Source organism: Brachionichthys hirsutus, chromosome 1 (genome assembly GCF_040956055.1).
Source record: "Brachionichthys hirsutus isolate HB-005 chromosome 1, CSIRO-AGI_Bhir_v1, whole genome shotgun sequence".
NCBI lineage: Eukaryota > Metazoa > Chordata > Actinopteri > Lophiiformes > Brachionichthyidae > Brachionichthys > Brachionichthys hirsutus.
Genome location: NC_090897.1, coordinates 14,275,659 through 14,293,551, shown reverse-complemented (window position 1 = coordinate 14,293,551; position 17,893 = coordinate 14,275,659). Strand labels below are relative to the sequence as shown.

Genomic DNA, 17,893 nt, shown 5'->3' with positions numbered 1-17,893 from the left:
ATTTGGCCAATGAAATAAAATGTAATTAAATACGTAAATGACTGAATGCAAGTTGTTGCAAGACATCCTAATCTCCTCTGATGGAAGAGAACGGAAGACATCGAGGTTACGGCTCGATGCTAATGGCTGCTAGAGGACCTGTCTGGCTGCAGGGCGGCGCAGCAGCGGCCTCCAGCAGGCCTGGTCGCCCTCTGCCTCTCAGCGGTATTTTGTTTTACTGCCGGAGAAAACTGCTGTGAGCCCCTGCAGAACAGAAATGGATTCCAGTTCTGCTTCATTTGACCTTTCCCTAAAATTAATAGCACTGAGTTGTGACACTGGATGCGTAGCTTCTCCAATCTTTCTTCATTTCTTTGCTCTTTTCTGTCCTACATCATTTCCCTTCTTCCTTATCGCCTCGCTTATTTTTCTTCCTTTTTTCCCCATCTTCCTGTCCTTTCACCTTTTCATTTTCTTCCTTCTAGAAATCTAGATCTATCATTTCATCTCATGTTCCGTTCATTATTCCTGTTTCCCTTTTCTCCTTTCAGTCCTTATCTCCGTCTCAATGGTCTCCCCTTTTGGTTCTTTGCTTCAATTTTTCCTTTGATTCCTTTCCCCCCCTTCATTCTTCTTTTCATTTCCATCCTCAAAAGTTGCGTTTCCATAAATACTTATCTGTCGTTTTCCTTTTATACCTTTTCCTCTCCATCATGTTATCATCACATTCATTTCTTAGCTTCATTCTTTCACTCCTCCCTTTTATTGTTGCTTCTTTTCTTTTATTGTTCCTCTCAAAGCCTTGTGTGTTTCTCCAAAATAAATCATTTACAACAATCGATCCTCAATCAACATTTCTGTCTAAATGTTTTCCCCAATAGGTCATTTAAAACTCAAACACTCACAAACAGGAAATGACATTAAGCAGCAGTAGATGAAGCTCCAAGCTTGCAATGAGGTGACAGACAAAGAACCAACATATGCAGTAGTTCATATTGTGTACTGAATAGCAAGCAGTTATTCCCCCCCCAGTGCTCTCCAGTTTCTTTCTCTCAACCTATTTAAAGTTCAGACTGCAGGTGTGACTGAAAATATCCTTATAGCCAAACGGCTTGCGTTTCTTCCACTCACTCGACAGGGATTCATTACGTCACCAATTGACTGACACAAGTTCCGTGTGAAAAAAACCCAGATCTGCACTCAGATTCTGCAATGACGTTTCAAGGTCAGATCCCTCCCAGGGTGCCGGCTGGTAAAGGGCAGCGCGAGGGAGGCAGCCTCTGGCGAGCATCGTGCCGCAAAGGAATAACACATTCAAACACTTTTAGAAAGATAAAAAGAAAGTGAGGGAATGTAGCCGATACTACCCCCCCCCCGAAAAAAGAAAGAAAACTAAACTATTTGACTGCAATGTAATCCCTTTGTTTCATGCCCCAAACGAATGGCTCCAGGCTCTGTATCCTCAGGAAGTTGGTCTCTGTGCAGCTCAGAGATTTTTTATTTTGATGAGAGTATTTCAAAGTGTCAGGGCTTCAGCAGAAATACATTTAGGAGACATGAAAGAAATGTGAAGTCATTCAAAATCCAGGCTGACTGAGAAGGAAATATCTTGTGTGCATTCTTTCTTTAAGTTGCATCTTTTGAAAAGGTCATGTGGTGGCAATACCAACGAGGCGATAACATGAATCATTCCCGACCATAGCTTGACCAGATTTGGTGGATGGGGGGGGGGGGGGGGGGGGCAACGGGATGGGAGGAAAAAGGCGGGGTCACCTCAGCGAAGGAGAGCCGAGTGAAGAATTGTATTGCATGCTGCTGGCTGGCGTAATAGTAAAGGTGCCCAGACCGTGGAAGTGATTCATTGCTCCCAAGACTCGGCTCAGAAATATCCTTCAATGCTGGGAAAGCCCTTAAGAATGAAGCAGCAGAAGAAGAATAAATCAGGCGATATGACAAGCGAGCCTCTGCTTGAGCCACGGGAGCCTCGGCTCATCAGAGTGGCTCTGTTTGATGTCATGCCTGGAGACCAGGGAAGGCTGGGGGGGGGGGAGGGGGGGATAAGTGGCTTGATAAGTACCGTCTGTGTGTGGGATGGATGGGCGACGAGTTTGCATAATGATCTCGGTGCCCAGACAAATAAACGTGCGTCCGGATATGAAAATGGAATTCCTAGCGGTGACAGGAATCCTCAAATTGAAGGTCCAGGTGACGCTTTTCTGTCTGCTGGCTTGTCGTTCTGGGTAACGCTGCTGGACGACCAGCCTGACAGGCCACACGTGTTTCATTGCGAATGAGTCCTCATGAACACACGCAGACTGATGATGACCCTGAAACAGACATCTGGCCTTCACTGCTGAACCACATTACACTCAGACACACACACACACCATGGCAAACATTTGGAACAGATGGTATTATGGTTCTAATGTTGCCTCTCCCATTTGTGCATTCACATTAGCTCTAATACTGCTTGATAGACTGACTGTCTGCCAAACGAGTAGAAATAAACCAGCGTCAGCAGCAGAGTCAGATTTTATGCCTTCTTTTTCTACATATTTTACTTGACGAAAGATGATATATTTTTTATTTATTTATTTTATTTTAGTCTTATTATATATATTTTCTTAAAAACCAGGTGGATAATTAAGATTAGAATGTAGTAAATCCAGACAGGAAACATGATTTGCTTTCATGATAACTTAAAAAATCTCTGTGAGCCTTGCTATAGAAATAAAGTCTCACGTCTTTCATGTGGACCAGTGCCCTGCTGGTATCCACTAAGAACTCAGTTTGGCTTTTGTGCAGTGGTTCTAAGTTAGATAAAGTTATTAATGTATTAGTCTTTCTTCTTCTTCTTATGATTCAGCTTCTGTTCTATCATTTTATCATTGTACCTACTCATCTTTGATCGTACACGTCAGTCACTACACGCTTCCTTTGCTCCTTTGGTTCATCAACTGCTTGTAAATCAACGTGAATGGAAAGTAAATTGTTTGAAAGTTGCTTTATAAATAACTAGAAAAGCACTCGGAGAGCGCAAACCTCTGCCAAGCAGCCCCCCCCCCCCCCTAATTGGATTTACACCATCCACATGGTGATCTGGATCATCTTTATACACCAACCATGAAAATGCGGCAGCCGTTTGTTGGTGTGAGGGTTTGGATTAATGGCGCACAGCGTATTAGAAATGCAGTCGTTGTAGTCGCTGGCAACGCGCTTCCCTTTTGCTCCTGTGTGACACGCATGATGACACCTTTCTACAGTGCTGGATATTAACACTGACACTTACTCCATCAGACTCCACTAATGGTGCCCCCCCCATGGGCCAAATGTTCAAAGGTCAATGCAACAATGACTCTGTAGCAGAAAAAAAAGAAAGAAAAATATCACCTCATAATAAAAATGAATTAACGGATTACTTAAGAGCAAACTTGAACAAACGCAGCCCTCTAGAAGAATCATAAATAAATAAGGAACCAGAAAGAAGGAAGGACTATATTTCCTGTGCTGCCATTTGACCTTGCTATTACCGTTTCCAGCGACTCGCATTTGCAAGCTGCCTTCAGTCAGCCGCTGCCGGCTGGAAAAGAAACGATTCTACCCCGAGCAAACGGAGTAAACGGAGCAAACAGCAACACAGAGGAGGCCGATGTCTGAGAAGGGCCGAAACGCACACATGGCATCTGAGGCATGTGGCTATACTGGTGAGAGCGTGACCTGAGGATGTGTTGAGTGGTGTGTTGAGGCTTAACGTGCACAAGGGTGTGAATGTGTGTGTGTGTGTGTGTGATCTCCGTTTCCCTGCAGGCTGATGTCAACAGTCGTCATTCCAATGCTTTTACTGTCACAGAGCCAACGGGCTCGGCGTTTCCTGCCCACCACCGGGCCATTTGGCAAATAGCATGCTCTGCGTTTTGTGTGTGTGTGTGTGTGTGTGTGTGTTTGTTGGGGGGGGTCAGATAAATCCTTATGCATCCAGACCGTTAAATCACAGTCACAAAGTAAAGCAAGGACTAAACAGACAAACGCATGCTCTGCTCTGATTCGTCCACGTTGAGACGCTCAACCGTGCACATCACAATCCCCAGACTGATGAACGCCTGCAGAGCTTTGCTTTCATTTGTGCCTCTTACAGCCTTTAAATTCCATTTCTGAGTGTATATCAGTCAGTTCAAGCGTCTTAGACAATATCAATCTCAATGCTTTTTGCTATTTAATTTGACATCATTTCAATCCATTATTTGCTTCTTTGTTTTTTACTTTATTGTTTTGTTTCATGGCAGATCGAGGAGATAAAATTAACAGAAAGATGTTGTTCTTAAGATTGTGACAGATTTTCTGTTAGAGAAGCAGAACATGATAGAACTGCAACCGAATTTGGGATGACGAGTTCATCTACGTCTGAAGTTCAGACGTAGATATTTTAAGACGAAGACACTTTTGGCCATCTGCTCCTCAGCTCATCACATGAAGATTCTTCTTCAGGAGATGATAGCGTGTCAGTCAACACTTCCATTATGCTTCCGACAGCCGTCCAATCAGAAACACTTTCGCTCACATCCTGGAGCTCCGATAAACCTTCGGGCATTCATCCATCTTCTGTTTCGGCTCCTCCAAATCTCATAACTGCGTACCAGCTCATCATATAGCAGTCTGCTTATCAGAGGGTGTCCAAACAATGGCTGTTGCGAAGCAACCTGGCCTGATATGAATGTAAGGCAGTTCTATGAATATAAATAACATTTGGCAGTTCTCAGTATGCATGTAAATTATCATATATATTTTTCTTTTTATACCACACCCCCCATTCACTGCAATGTAGCCATTGGGATAACTGACCGTTTCCTCACCGCCACCAAGACCCCCATGTGGTGTGTGATCAGGGTTCGGCAGCTATGGAGGCCATGCAGACCTGCATTGGAGGGAGGACTCCCAGTGCGGCCAGAAACACTCGGGACCCTCAAGAGGGAGTTATCGATGTTTCTAAATGCCACTATGCCTTTATGTCCTCATTCGAATAGCAATACAGAGTACTTTTCTGCAAAGGACAGGGTGAAGTGGAGAAGGTTGATTTACTGTGGCAACCCCGGATGGAACAAGCCGAAAGAAAAAGAAGAAGAAGACGAAGAAGAAGAAGTACATCTCTTCTTTTTCCTATTCAGCCTCTACGGAGGTATATTTTTTTGCCCCGTGCTGTACTCTCCAATCGGGGCCTCTCCTGACCCGCAGAACTATCTGTGATTGATGACTGGCGACTCCTGCACAGTTGGACGACAATATCACTTTTCCATTAACCTCGTTCCAACATGGTGAGAAATGTGTGTGAAATCAGCCGCCGAAGTTCCCAACAGAGTTTCACAAAGGCGGACTCTAGTGGGGGTGTTTTTAATCCACAAAAGTCTATTCTGTGTGCTTCAGTGATGTATGTGGGTGTACGAGAGTTGTTAGATTCACAAAAAGTACAACATTCAAAGAGGCATATGGAGAAAACCACGGAGAACAAGAAGAGACAGTCAATCCAACTCTGCTAGCTTGCCTGAATACCCGAGCGGATTAAGGGTATAACAGTAAAAGCAAGTGTGTGGCACCAACTAATTTAGTTTTACGGCCATTTGCAATGCTTGCTGCTGCGTGTTATAACATTCTTTATCAGTGGGATGTCATTCCGCCCTCCCCAGGGTGCATTTGATCTGACTCTCCCTCACAGCCTTGGGAGCACATCATCTCTCATGCAGAAAACCCCAACAGAGTCGACCTCTGCACAGATAGCTGCCACAAATCTCGGAAAGCATTCCTTTACAGCTATCTTTGGAGCACAGAGGAGCCAGAAGCCCCATAGAAATGCATTCTTATACATCTTTCACAATTTCCTATACCGAATTTAGCAGGATAAAACATCATGGGAGTAAAATGTTCCTGTCCATCGGCCTTGACAATGCATTAAAGTTGAATGTACACCCATTCGCTAAGTCCATCAAAGCTTCCCATCGGCAGGAAGGTGAGTATAAACAACTTTCACATCATGCGCACATGATAAAAATTTAATGCATATGTCCAATACGGTATTTTGCTGTATCATCACAAACTTAATATAGGGATGTGTGCAAGAATAAAAAAAAGCGTTGCAATGTCTGCTCCAACACATGAACAGAGTATCACATTGAGTTTGAGTCAAAGCCAGATTTATGTAGGCATCGAATTACACTGTATGTGACCTTAGATGTCGAACAAAACAGCACAATATTGCAGAATATTCATGGCTTTGATCGTGTAGGATATCTTATTTTCTCCTATAACAAATTACTGTCACATATACACAATTACAGAGAGACCAATGAGATGATGGATGCATGCCAAGTCATAACTTATTTCTTTACAGGCACTTTGTAAAGAAAATTACGAGCATCCACAAAGGGGAAGTGATAATAGAAATGAAGGCTTAGCTGCATGTGAAAGCTTAGCACGCCCATGTGCCTTTTAATGCCTGCAGACCAGACTCTGGATGCCAATGATGCAGAGGCAACAAGACAGCTGCCACACACACACACACACACACACACACACTCTTTCAGCAAATTAAATAGCTTTTCCTCCTGTCTCTCTGTAATTATTTTTATACCAATCTCAAGAAAAGGTGAGTGTATGAAATGGAAAGCAAGAAAAAGTGATTTAAAATAATGAAGGAATTGAAACAGATTCAAAGAGAATTTGTATGAAGCAATGAGAAAGACAAAGTAAAAAGAGGTGAAAGTAGCAGCGGAGGTAACGGAAACAAAGCCTACAGTTTGCATGGCTGTTTGACCCGGTAATGCATTCAGCTTAGCAGCAGCCACATAAGAGATCAACCACATCTCATGACATTTTTCATGAATTTATTATAGTATTTATATCTAAGGACTCCGATGTTTATACGACTATGAAAACGTAATTGTGCTGAGCTGATAAAGCATACTACCTAAGTAAAGTGAGTAAAATACAGAAACAAAAACAAACCCAGTTGCGATGAACACCTTTCCGGTCTGTGTCAAAAAAGAAACAGGATTACTGCTGATTTGAGTAAATAAATAAGAAAACAATCTGGTTTTGCTTCTTCTTTCTTTGATTTCATCTCATTTATCTGTGACTAACATCCTTGAAATCACCATGTCTGGAAAGTATCTATTGCTCTGATTATAAATATATGTTTGTCTGTATGTTTAAATGTGTCAGACTCTGAGGAAAGTCAGTCAGGCTTAAAGTGCTATGGCCAGCTGCCTATGTGACCGTAGTGCTAAATAGCTTTGATTGAAGAAGCAGAGGCCGAGGTCTCAGAGACTACCTAGTAAGTAGCCTTTGTGCCTCTGCTGGTGAACTGGATTGTCCTCTCCACCTCCACTGATGAAAATGATGACACTCAGTCGTAACAGGTTGCATTAACTTCAACAAATAGTCAGCTCTTTAATAACCTGACGAGCATCATCTCTGTGACATCAAACCAAAGGGCTTTCAATGTTCAAAAGGAAATGAAGCTAAAATATAACCTCTTACTCACGCCCACGAGTATTTGGACTACATGCGGTGGAAAACTTTGAACTGAATGCAATAGGCATCTCTCAATGAGCTGTATGCAGAGCAGTTCCTGTTGCCTTTAGAGGCTTCGCTCACAGCGAGTCGTCTCGCTGCCTATACATACAGTTTCAACAAACTGGTAAAGTGCAACCTCAACACAATATGCAGCTTACCTGAGGGGAGTCAAGATTTGCTCAGGCTGCAGATGAATGTGAGTAGAGAAACCGATTTATATTAAAGACAAAACAATGCTGCCAGCAAATGGGCGATTCTGTGGTCAGGCCTTTAGATGGCTCAGCTCCAATGCATGTTAACATCTATTGTGAATCAAACCATATCGCGATGGGGAGTTTGAGTGCCTGAATTATCCCAGGAGCTATGTTGTCGGGAGCTTTATCCTCCCGGTATGGTCTGCCATGACAAACAGTTCATGAGTGATGGGCCAGACTAAGAGTATTTCATAAGCCCCTATGAGAAGAACAAAAGGGCCGTGACATCGCCCGGTATGGCAACTACTTTCTACAGTAAGCACTGGGGTAAACTGTAAAACTAGGAATAACTACACTCTGTACGAAAATGTCAAATTCTTTATGTGAGAAAATTCACACCTCTGGTGAGAATTCCTTTTATTAAAAGTGGCTTGCCCTGGAGAAAGAAAATATGCATTGTTCCCTTCCTTGTTTCATTGTTTCTCCACAATGATTTTCTACTGGCTGTCTTTGTCCTCTCTGCTGCGCTCATTTGAGTCTGTTCGAGGTTCATCACACTTTAAAAGACCAATCCTTCCTTGTGCACTTTGTTCTAACACAATCTTATCAGCCACATGGCAAAAACAAAATCCTACAGAGTAGAATTCATCAATCTCCACTGTATAGCTTAGAGGACAAACATCAGGCTGCTGTACCCGTATCTTCACCCTTCATCTGTGTGATCCTCGGCGCTGCCGGCTGTCTGAGATGTAGATTAAATCTCAGACATGATCGCAATTCGTAAAGGAAATGGTCTGGGTTCAATCCAGGCAAGGTAAAAAAATACAAAAACAAAAAACGATGACGTCCGCTGATTAGCTGCAGATGGATCAATGGTCGCTACAATTTTATTTGATACTGGAAATGCCTGAAGTGGACTGTCTGTGCAGAATAAACATAAGGCAGTTTCCTATAGTAACAGCGCACTGCATTGGTTTGAATGCCAGAGCTCCAGTCGACTGTAATGTTTGTGCCTAACTTACACACAATAGCAAATTAGCAAATGTACCCACTAAAAACTTTGAACATTTGTGATTAGTTTCCATATACATTGTCATTTTCCCAACAAAATATATACAGTATATGACAAGATTTGGACGGTTGGGAGGTTGACAGAAGTCTTTTTACTGTAGAAGAATTAGAGGTTTGCTTCCTAATGCAGGGTTCACACTACAGTATGCACTAAGAAACGCCATGCTGTCCTGATCATCTCTTCCATCTCGTGTGCTGTGCTAATTGTCATATTAATTTGAACTTATATTGATGTCTGCAATTTAGAATGTAGAATATAGAATATAGGCATGCGTCAACAAATGAGTTCATGGATCTGCTTCAACAGCAAAACTCAGATGGTGACCTACTAATATTTTGTTGCATCAGAAAAGCACTCAATCGTCCGACAGCGAGTCTGAAGCAGTTGATCGGGCAGCGGTCGCTCCTCGTTCAGTCCTGTACGCTGCCTCACAAATAATGTCAAGCAACTGAAAAGCTGGCTGAACAACGGGCTCAAAACATACGGCGGATGCCCAAGTTCAAACTGCAAGACACTCAACAAGCAAATGCGTGAAACTGTAACGCAACTTTACAATGCATGAGCTGATGGCGTTTTTGCATCCTAAATCCGTTTTTTGACCTTTCGAGGGGAAAGTTTGTGGTTACTTTGGTAATTCGCTTGCCAATCAGGGTCACTTAAATGCATTAAACACTAAAGCATTGACAGCCAATCATAGTTCCATTCCAGCTCACCTGATTGGAGTATCTCATGCTGACATTGCGCTGGTCTTGGCTGGGCACATAGCGGTGGATGGGATCAATATCTTTAGGGCTGATCAGCTCATCCACTGAAATGGACACATGCAACGGTTAAAAAGAATAAAAAAGCATGAACACACAGAAAACACGGGAATTAAAAAAAACAACAAATGCAAATTGTCAATTGTTTACACAACTGCAGACACACGTACACACAACAGATGAGTCCTACTACGTCTTTGGATTCAGGCCACTGTGACTCCAGCGCCATAAATAATGAAAAAAACCATCAACTTCAGGACCAATACAAAATGTTTTCTGTCATAACACACATAGCGTGGTAGGAAATGTCATCAAATGTAAGGTCGTATTACTTCTGCATTATTCATGATTTTGGAGATGGATACTAGTGTGAACACAATGAATGCACGAGGTCACACAGAGGCATACCCAGCAGCTTGGCGATGTTGTAGAGGGCTTGACCACACAGGAAGATTTTCCCATCGTGGCCAGAGTTGCTAGGGAAACGTTTCTGGCTTCCGTGCTTTTTCTGCTCCGCCTCTATGAAGTCAGCTGGTACATAGTAGTATTTGGGAATCACAGCATGGCCTGGCAGGAAAGACAAAGACTGTGAGCAGAAATAAAGTTGGACTATTTTGTTGAGAGTATTTGCGTTTTTAGAGGTTTAATCAAAGCGAGGAGAGGAACCTTCTACTAGTTTCAACTGCCCTTAAAAGTTACCTCCAATATATCTTTTCTAAAGTTAATTAAGAACAGCAACTGTGGTATTTCTTTTTTTGCTTGGAGTGCCGATTAAAATTGAATCAGATGAATATGCTTACTTATAATTTAGTTTATTTAAATAGTAGTACAGTAGCAAGTATGTTTTAGTACTAAAAATGGAATTTTCACGAATCTACCAATAAAGGCAGATAATGAGCTCCAGCTGCGGAACCACCACAATGGAACAAAGTAGTTCCTGATTGCTTAAGGTATTCATTTGTGCTAACAGTGCAAACCTAAAGTTACAGTCATTAAAGTGTGCAAAGGAAGCAGACTAATTGGGGCCCCCAGATAGTGAAGCAGAGAAAGCGGTCCTGGCTTGGTGAGGGACGCGTCCTCGTCACGGCTCCAGCCAGCTCAGGACTGCAGACCCTGCATCCGTCTTCCACATCCTGCCCTCAGAACAAACTTAACAGCAGTCGGCCAATGAAACAGCAGCACTGTTAATTGCATGCAAGTGTAAACATGCTAATATATAATGAAAATTGTTTTATTTATTTAATTTATGTGAATCACCACAGTTTAAAATTAAAGCATGCTATCATTTGCTAATTAGCATTTCTGTGAACGTATTCTGCAGGTATTGGGGGGGATAAAAACATAATCCAGGACATGTTCCTGAAAGTGTGGACTAATAGCAATCTAGTCCACTGACTCAAAAGGACACGTCCCCCCTGACCTGCACACTACAGACTGTATGTCAATGCATCATCAGAACAACGGAAGCCACATGGCAGATATGATGAAATGCTTTTATGGGTTTATGCTTCTCTATTGGTACCAAAGGTAAAGGAGAGAAAAGAACACGTCTTTATTCTAAAAGGCTCGAATGGCAGGTTATCAGGAAAATCAAGTGCCAAAAGTATAGAGTATAAATGTCATTACTGATGCCTCAATTAAAGTAAAACCAGAAAATAATAATCATTGTGTTCTCGTTGTTTTAGAGCGAGTATATATTAGTATAAGCCGTTACAGGTTCTTAAATCTGCCATGTACAGGCAGAAGCTAACTGGAGTTTGAAAATATTTTTATGTTGTAGTTTTGTTTTTGTATGTTCTCCTACACGCCTGGAAATGAAGTCTGAGGTAAGGCGGGGGGGTTAGGGGGGTCCAGCTGGTGATCACTGCTGGATTCCACAAAATTCTTCTCACTGGACCCTTAAATTTGAGCCAATTAGCTCCAGAAGATTCATACATAAGCAATAATTGCAATGACAGTGCAGAAACTGCTCTGCTCCGCCGCACGTCATTATCTCCACTCCAATGACTCTAACTCCACAATGAATGACCCTGTGGAAACGCAAAGCTCATCACTTCCCCCCCTCCGCTCACGGCAGGCGCTGCAGGTGAAGACAGAAGGCAGGCTGTTTGCTCATGAGGAAAGGCTGAGTTCAGTAGAACGCAACGCCCCAGCGAGCCTCAGACACGGCATGCGGTCTATGAATATGGATGGCGTGCTTGAAATGAGGAAAGTTATTCATTTCAAGACGGAGAGGAAACAGAGGCAGATTCGGGGGAGGGGGGGGGGGCTCCAGAGGAAACATATCGATGGACCAATCAGATAATGTGTGTGTGTGTCTGTATATTCATGCTCATCACTCACCCTCATAAGACTGGAAGATAATGGGTTCGAGGAGGTCCTGGTATTCTTTGACTTGAGATGTATTTCCTCTGAATACACCTGCAACACAAACAAGCACACCTGCATTAATGATGGGAACAAGACACAATTGTTTTTGTTTTGTTTTGTTAGCACAATACCTTGAAAAGGGGCGAGTGGATATTGATAACATGTTGTGTGGAGATGGGTGTCGGGTATAGATTTGATTAATTGACGGACTGATTTTAAGGATCTGCTAACAGATGTAGATTCTGAATCACCTTTTTTTGTCAACACTGTGGCTTCATCATTGCACCTTTTTTTTAAGGTTGTGCCAATAACGAAAGATATGATGATAACCAAATGAAATTTATACCGAGCAAACACGGGCAAGTGTAAATTTCCATCTTGATAGAAATATTTCCATATATATATTTCCCTTTTTCGGTTTCTCTGTCTGCCTTTTGATGCTGCAACGTAGTTCATCTGTTCATCTATCAGATCTTTAACGGTGGGGCCATTAGTTTTGACAGAAAATCCACAGCCATCTTAATTCTCATCAGTTGCCACTGTTTCATTCATCAGCAGGGCAAAAAATTAAAAGCAGTATAAATCTGTTATCCCTAACTTATCCCTTTTTTGAGGTCGAGACAAACAATTCAGACATTTCCACTATTTAAAAAGATTATTTTTTCTGTAAGTCCTCCAAAACCGGAAAAAAACATCAAAATGTAATTTCCCATCAAATGTCACAAGTGTTGCCAAAAGAGCCACTCGGGGGATTCATAACAGCACATATGGAGAGAACAAGGCTTACCATCAATCATCATGTAGATGAAAAATATGGGAAACTCGCACTCGATTCCATCAAAAAGCTGCAGGGAGACAGAGAGAGGACAAGTCATTGCGTTTCCATTTCACGCAGCAGCGCTGAATATGGAACAGCGAAGGGGAAAAATACGGAAGACGTGACATTGTGAATGAATACTGACAAATAAAAAGCGGCTTCCTCCTGTCTGCTTGCGGGGGGCAGACGGGTCAGGAAGTTTGTGATAAAGTAATAAACACAGGAGGCCTGCTGAGGGAAATGGTATAGATCAGTTCAGGTTCATAACTAACTGTGGGGCTGTGGGGCTCATACAACCGAACGACCTATGGTTCCATTATGAGGCCTAAAATATATATATATTAAACAGGAAAATACGTGCAAAAGCTGCACACCTCCGCAACGCAAAACAAGACAACCAAAAGCCCTGACCAAGGAAACATATTAAAACACATTAGTTTCCTTATAAAGGTGATACAGAAGGTGAATGAAGTCATTGTGCATATATTGGTGGGCTTGCAGAGATATTAAATCTTACACTCCACAGATCGATGCTTTAAATTCAGTGTAAAAAGAGTGATATTGTTGGGAAGATGTAGAAAGGACAGGAAATAAAGAGTTCCTTGTGTTTAATATAAGCAATTATCAATTTAATCATTGAATTAAAAAAAAATAACTATTCATATAAAACTCGCAAGGCAGCATTAACCTTAAACTTTCATATTGTCCTGTGGGCCGCAAATGATCATCCGCGCGTTTGAGATCCCTGGTGTAGATTGTTTTAATGCATCAAACTGAGCTCTGCTTGTTAGTGTGCAGAGCAGAAGGGACCGAGTGATGAGTGATGCCGTCTGCCTGTCGTTCAAGGCTGGAAAAACATGACATGTGTTCTGATAATAGAAGAAGGGATGTATCTCCCGGGCAAGCATCTAAACAAAGGCCCCTTTATTAAGTCAGCAAAAGCACCACATTCATTTAATTCTACAAATGACAAAAAAATCAAAGAACATGCACATTGCTATTAACCTCTATAAAAATCCACTCTCACAAAAAAGTGTTTGTGAGCGTGTAAATTTAAGCCCGGCTAACCATAAATGTCAGCAGCCGCGACTATCTTTGTTCCTGATCTTATTCAATAATCTCCACACTGATGGAAGATATCCGAGTTTACATCCTAATGCTTTTAATGGCTGGCTGGTGGAGAAAGCGAAGTGCGGCTGCATTCGATATCGCCGAGGCACCGTCTGCAGGCTTGAATGGGTTTTCCTTAATGGCGATCACGAAGGCACACATATAGCTTGGAATTGTGTGCATATAAGGAAAGATGACAGGTCATTTGCTAGTTGTTGGGTGGTGGGAGCCACATGCAGGAGAAGAGGGGGAAAAAAATGCAGGAGCAAATGAGGAAAAAAGGGGGAGAAGGGAGGCAGTTACCCGGTGAGGCCTGTTGCGGGTGTAAACAGGACGGCGTCCCTGGTGTTTAGTGCTTGAGCGGCTCGACTGATTGGTAAAACTGTCCATCACACAGGCTGCTGCTCTCTGTCAATGATGAACAAACACGGTGCACAGGCAGGCTGCGCTGCTGTTCAGCACCAAGCGCGCCGATGCTCTCTCAGGTCCGTGGGAGTTATTCTCCCCCAGACAGAGACCACGCTTCGCCCTCCCTCGCCACTTCACCAGGCTGTGTCCATGAATCAGTCAGACGGGTTAACGCTTTACTGTAGTGTGTTTATGATGCTACTATACGATTATACCCCCAAAACCCTAACCCTGCGGTTCTGTTTGCTGAAATGTGGAATATAACACCTTACATAGCTTTGATATGCATGAACTTGTCTTTAAATTATAATCTCCTCTCTCCCGCTGCACCCGCTAATTCGTGCAGGTAATTAAACACCACCAAAAGATACTTTGAAAGAAAATATAACCGTTTTTGCAAACAACATAGCAGCCGAGAGGCAAAAATAAAGGATGTTACAAACCTTTCCCGCAGCCACCTAGCAGTCGTGAGCTCAATGAGCAACAATCTGCGGTGGTAACAGAAGCCCGCCAGCCACAAGCCATTCCAATCACCGCCTAATATATAGCATGAATATCTAATTCATAAAATAAAAAAAAGGATAGAAATTGTCTTTTTAAATTATTCAGCCGTATATCCTGTGAAAATATTTCCTAGTGGTATTATTTCATAAATATCCGACTATACATACCGGTACATATTACAACTGTATTGCCAAACTACAAGGGGTTGCTATATTTATTTTTCTTATTTTGCGCAACTGCAGCTCGAAACAAAAACCAGTGTAGTAAAATGAACTGTGATGCATGCTGGGTAACAAATATTTATCGTGGCAGGCAGATTAAACAATGCCTCAGTCGACAAGTTACAGCAAGTAGAATCAGCACTTAAATAGCAATGTTCTAAACAGACTCGGGAGGTGCGAGTACAAGTAGAATATAATACACAAAGTGAAAATACAAATTGGGTTTGTTATTATGTACTGCACTAAGAAAAATTAAATAGAGCGAGGGTGAGGTTTAAAACAACAGAATTAAAATACAGAACTCTAAACCATTGGTAGCAGCGCAATGAGGAAAAACTAGAAACGCAATACTTTTTTCTAAGCGGTAGTTTAGAGATGTGAAAGCAGTTACTGAGCTTTCCGCCCTGAGGTTCTTGGACAGGCTGTTCCAGAGTCTGGGGACAATAATAACAACTAACAACAAATGCGGGATGCCTCTCATGACGTTAATCTGCTGCAGCTGCCAAAGCATAGAACGTTCCAGAAGGATTAGTGTGTCGGGAAAAAAGTCGAAATGTTTTAACACAATAAGCAGTTAACGACGTACTCGTTCAACGGCGGGCTTTCCGACGTTTAAAAGTACAGTGGAACCTCGGTTCTCGAAAAACACTTCACAAATCTTCAGAATCTTCAGAAATGCATTTAAAAACGTTTAATTTGAACTCTTGTCTGAATAAGAGCAGCTATCCGTACATGGAGAGAGAACTGCTGCTGTCAGAGCTGAACGTGTGACTCTTACTGGGCATATTAAACATGTGAGATGAGACCTCCCGGATGAGAAGTACGAGAGATCGGCGGCCAGACAGAAGCGTGGATGGCCCTTCGACAGATCTGCGTTGCCGTCTTCATCGGCCTCTCAGAGTTCATTACTGCTGGAGGTTTAGTTCTGCAGCTAATGCAGTGACGTGTTTGGCAGTACGAGAGTGCAGCCCAGGTCATTCACTCATCAGATTCTTGCTGATCTGGTTCTAAAATGAAATGCGTAGTCATTTCACCAGGATCATTAGGGATTCAACAGGGAACATCTGGTCATTCAATTCTATGTATATATTCATGAGCACAACCGCTAACAGGAACCCCATCCACACTGAGATTAGGGAAAAGACTTGGAGGATTAAATCATTGAAATGGGAGAGCAGTGATTTCCTGTGATTACCATTTTCATAAAAAACGCATGTTTACAGGATCATACAATGCAAAGAATGTCAAATGTTACACTCGAGCACTTTCACAATGAACTTACGTTCAAGTTTGACGTCCTGCAAACCACTGGGACTTTGATCTTCACGCAAATTAAGTTCAAGTTCTTTTTTTGAGGGGGGCTTATTTTTGACCTTTCAAAATGAATTTGAATGAAATAGATTAGCATTGTTTTTAACATCGCACAGAGGCAGTGTTTTCCAGAACCACTGCTATCCATGCGGTGAATTGTTATCTCTGCTAAGGGAAAGTTTGTCACTGTTTTTCTGACCATTAACAGGTGTACAGATAAACTACTTGACAGGCTTTCATAAAACGTGCTGGGAGGTTTGGGAGAACATATTTAACATTGTGAGATTGGGCTTTTGTATTCTGATTGAACATGATAGAAGGGTTGGTCATGTTGCAAAGAACCGATAACTTGGAGTGGATCCATATAAATGTGTTGATGATGATGATGCTGATGCATTGGTTTTATATGGCATTTTTCTATCTATACACAAACTTAAGACAATAATTAGTCAAATCAAGTCCAGAAAAAGTAAATAAAAACATTCATCCTCTCCGTATCCCACCTTCATTTCAGCGGGCTTGTAATAGCGGCGGTTCTGGTCTTCGTTGCCAGTGCGGTAGCCGTCGCGGAGGAAGCGCTTGAAGCCATATTTCCCACGCAACTTCCGGACGATCTTGTCCAGCGTTTGCGTGTAGAGGGCATCGTCATCCACTGCAAATGCAGGATAGCTGATAGTTGGAAGCAAGGCTGCGTCTGTGTTCTGTAAGGAAGAAGACAATGAGACAAAAAAAAAGTTTTTTTTTTTTTACAGTATGTGAAATACGATAAAAGCAATTGAGAAATTAAAACGAAAGCTCGGTCACAGTCAGTCATGAATTACGAGCAAGGCTTATTTAGAAGCATTTTCTAAAATCAATTACTGCACAGACTAAATTTAAATTGTGCTTGACCATCTCATTCTGGCGTTGCATTATTTTATGCTTCAAGATAAAATAAATCTATTAGGCTCTAGCCTCACTTCAATCAACTATGACTATTTAGGGTTTATTAATAGACAGCGGAGCTCGAAGAACTGCCCTTGATGCATTATCATCCATGAAAAGTGCTGCTTTTTTTTTTTTTTTGTTCCATGGACCAGTTGGACATTCAGTGAAAGGGCTGGATTTCAGCATTGGACGTGGAGTGTCACTGTGAGTGACATTTTTAAAAAAATCAAAGTTTCCTCTGAGCAAGTCAGTTCATTTCAGGAACTATTAAACAAAATTATTGTTTTATTTTGTGCTTTATTTGTATGTTACAGACTCATCTTAGCTGACAGAGCGACGGACTCACATGTGAGCGAGACTCCCGGGGCAGGAGGGAGCAGAGGGTTTGCCTGTTCCTGTTGTGGGCGTCCAGGTCCACAAATATCACCGACCAAGAACAGCCCTCCAAGACGAAACAGAAAACAGACATTTAAAAAAACAACATCAACATTTGACAGCACAATAGCTTAACGGCCCACTTGAAAGCCCCCCCCCCCCATCACACCTCTCGCCTCCCGTTATCAAAACACACCTTTTCAGTAAATCGACCTGGTATTTTTGGGCAGTAAAAGTTTTTGAAGCACAGTGTGGGAGTGCTTAAACAACAGAGAGCCAAG

The 17,893-nt window shown here is 42.2% G+C and overlaps 1 protein-coding gene across 1 annotated transcript in view; it reads right to left on the bottom strand.

Annotated features, from left to right (window-relative positions):
* Window positions 1-17,893, bottom strand: part of phkb (phosphorylase kinase, beta) — a 73,330-nt gene that overhangs the window by 25,558 nt on the left and 29,879 nt on the right. Inside the window, exons 9-14 of the mRNA XM_068745078.1 lie at window positions 17,584-17,679; window positions 16,814-17,011; window positions 12,727-12,784; window positions 11,913-11,990; window positions 9,978-10,136; window positions 9,522-9,616 (exon numbers count right to left, since the gene is read on the bottom strand). Coding sequence (XP_068601179.1) covers window positions 9,522-9,616; window positions 9,978-10,136; window positions 11,913-11,990; window positions 12,727-12,784; window positions 16,814-17,011; window positions 17,584-17,679 — 684 coding nt within the window. The remainder of the gene's footprint in view (window positions 1-9,521; window positions 9,617-9,977; window positions 10,137-11,912; window positions 11,991-12,726; window positions 12,785-16,813; window positions 17,012-17,583; window positions 17,680-17,893) is intronic.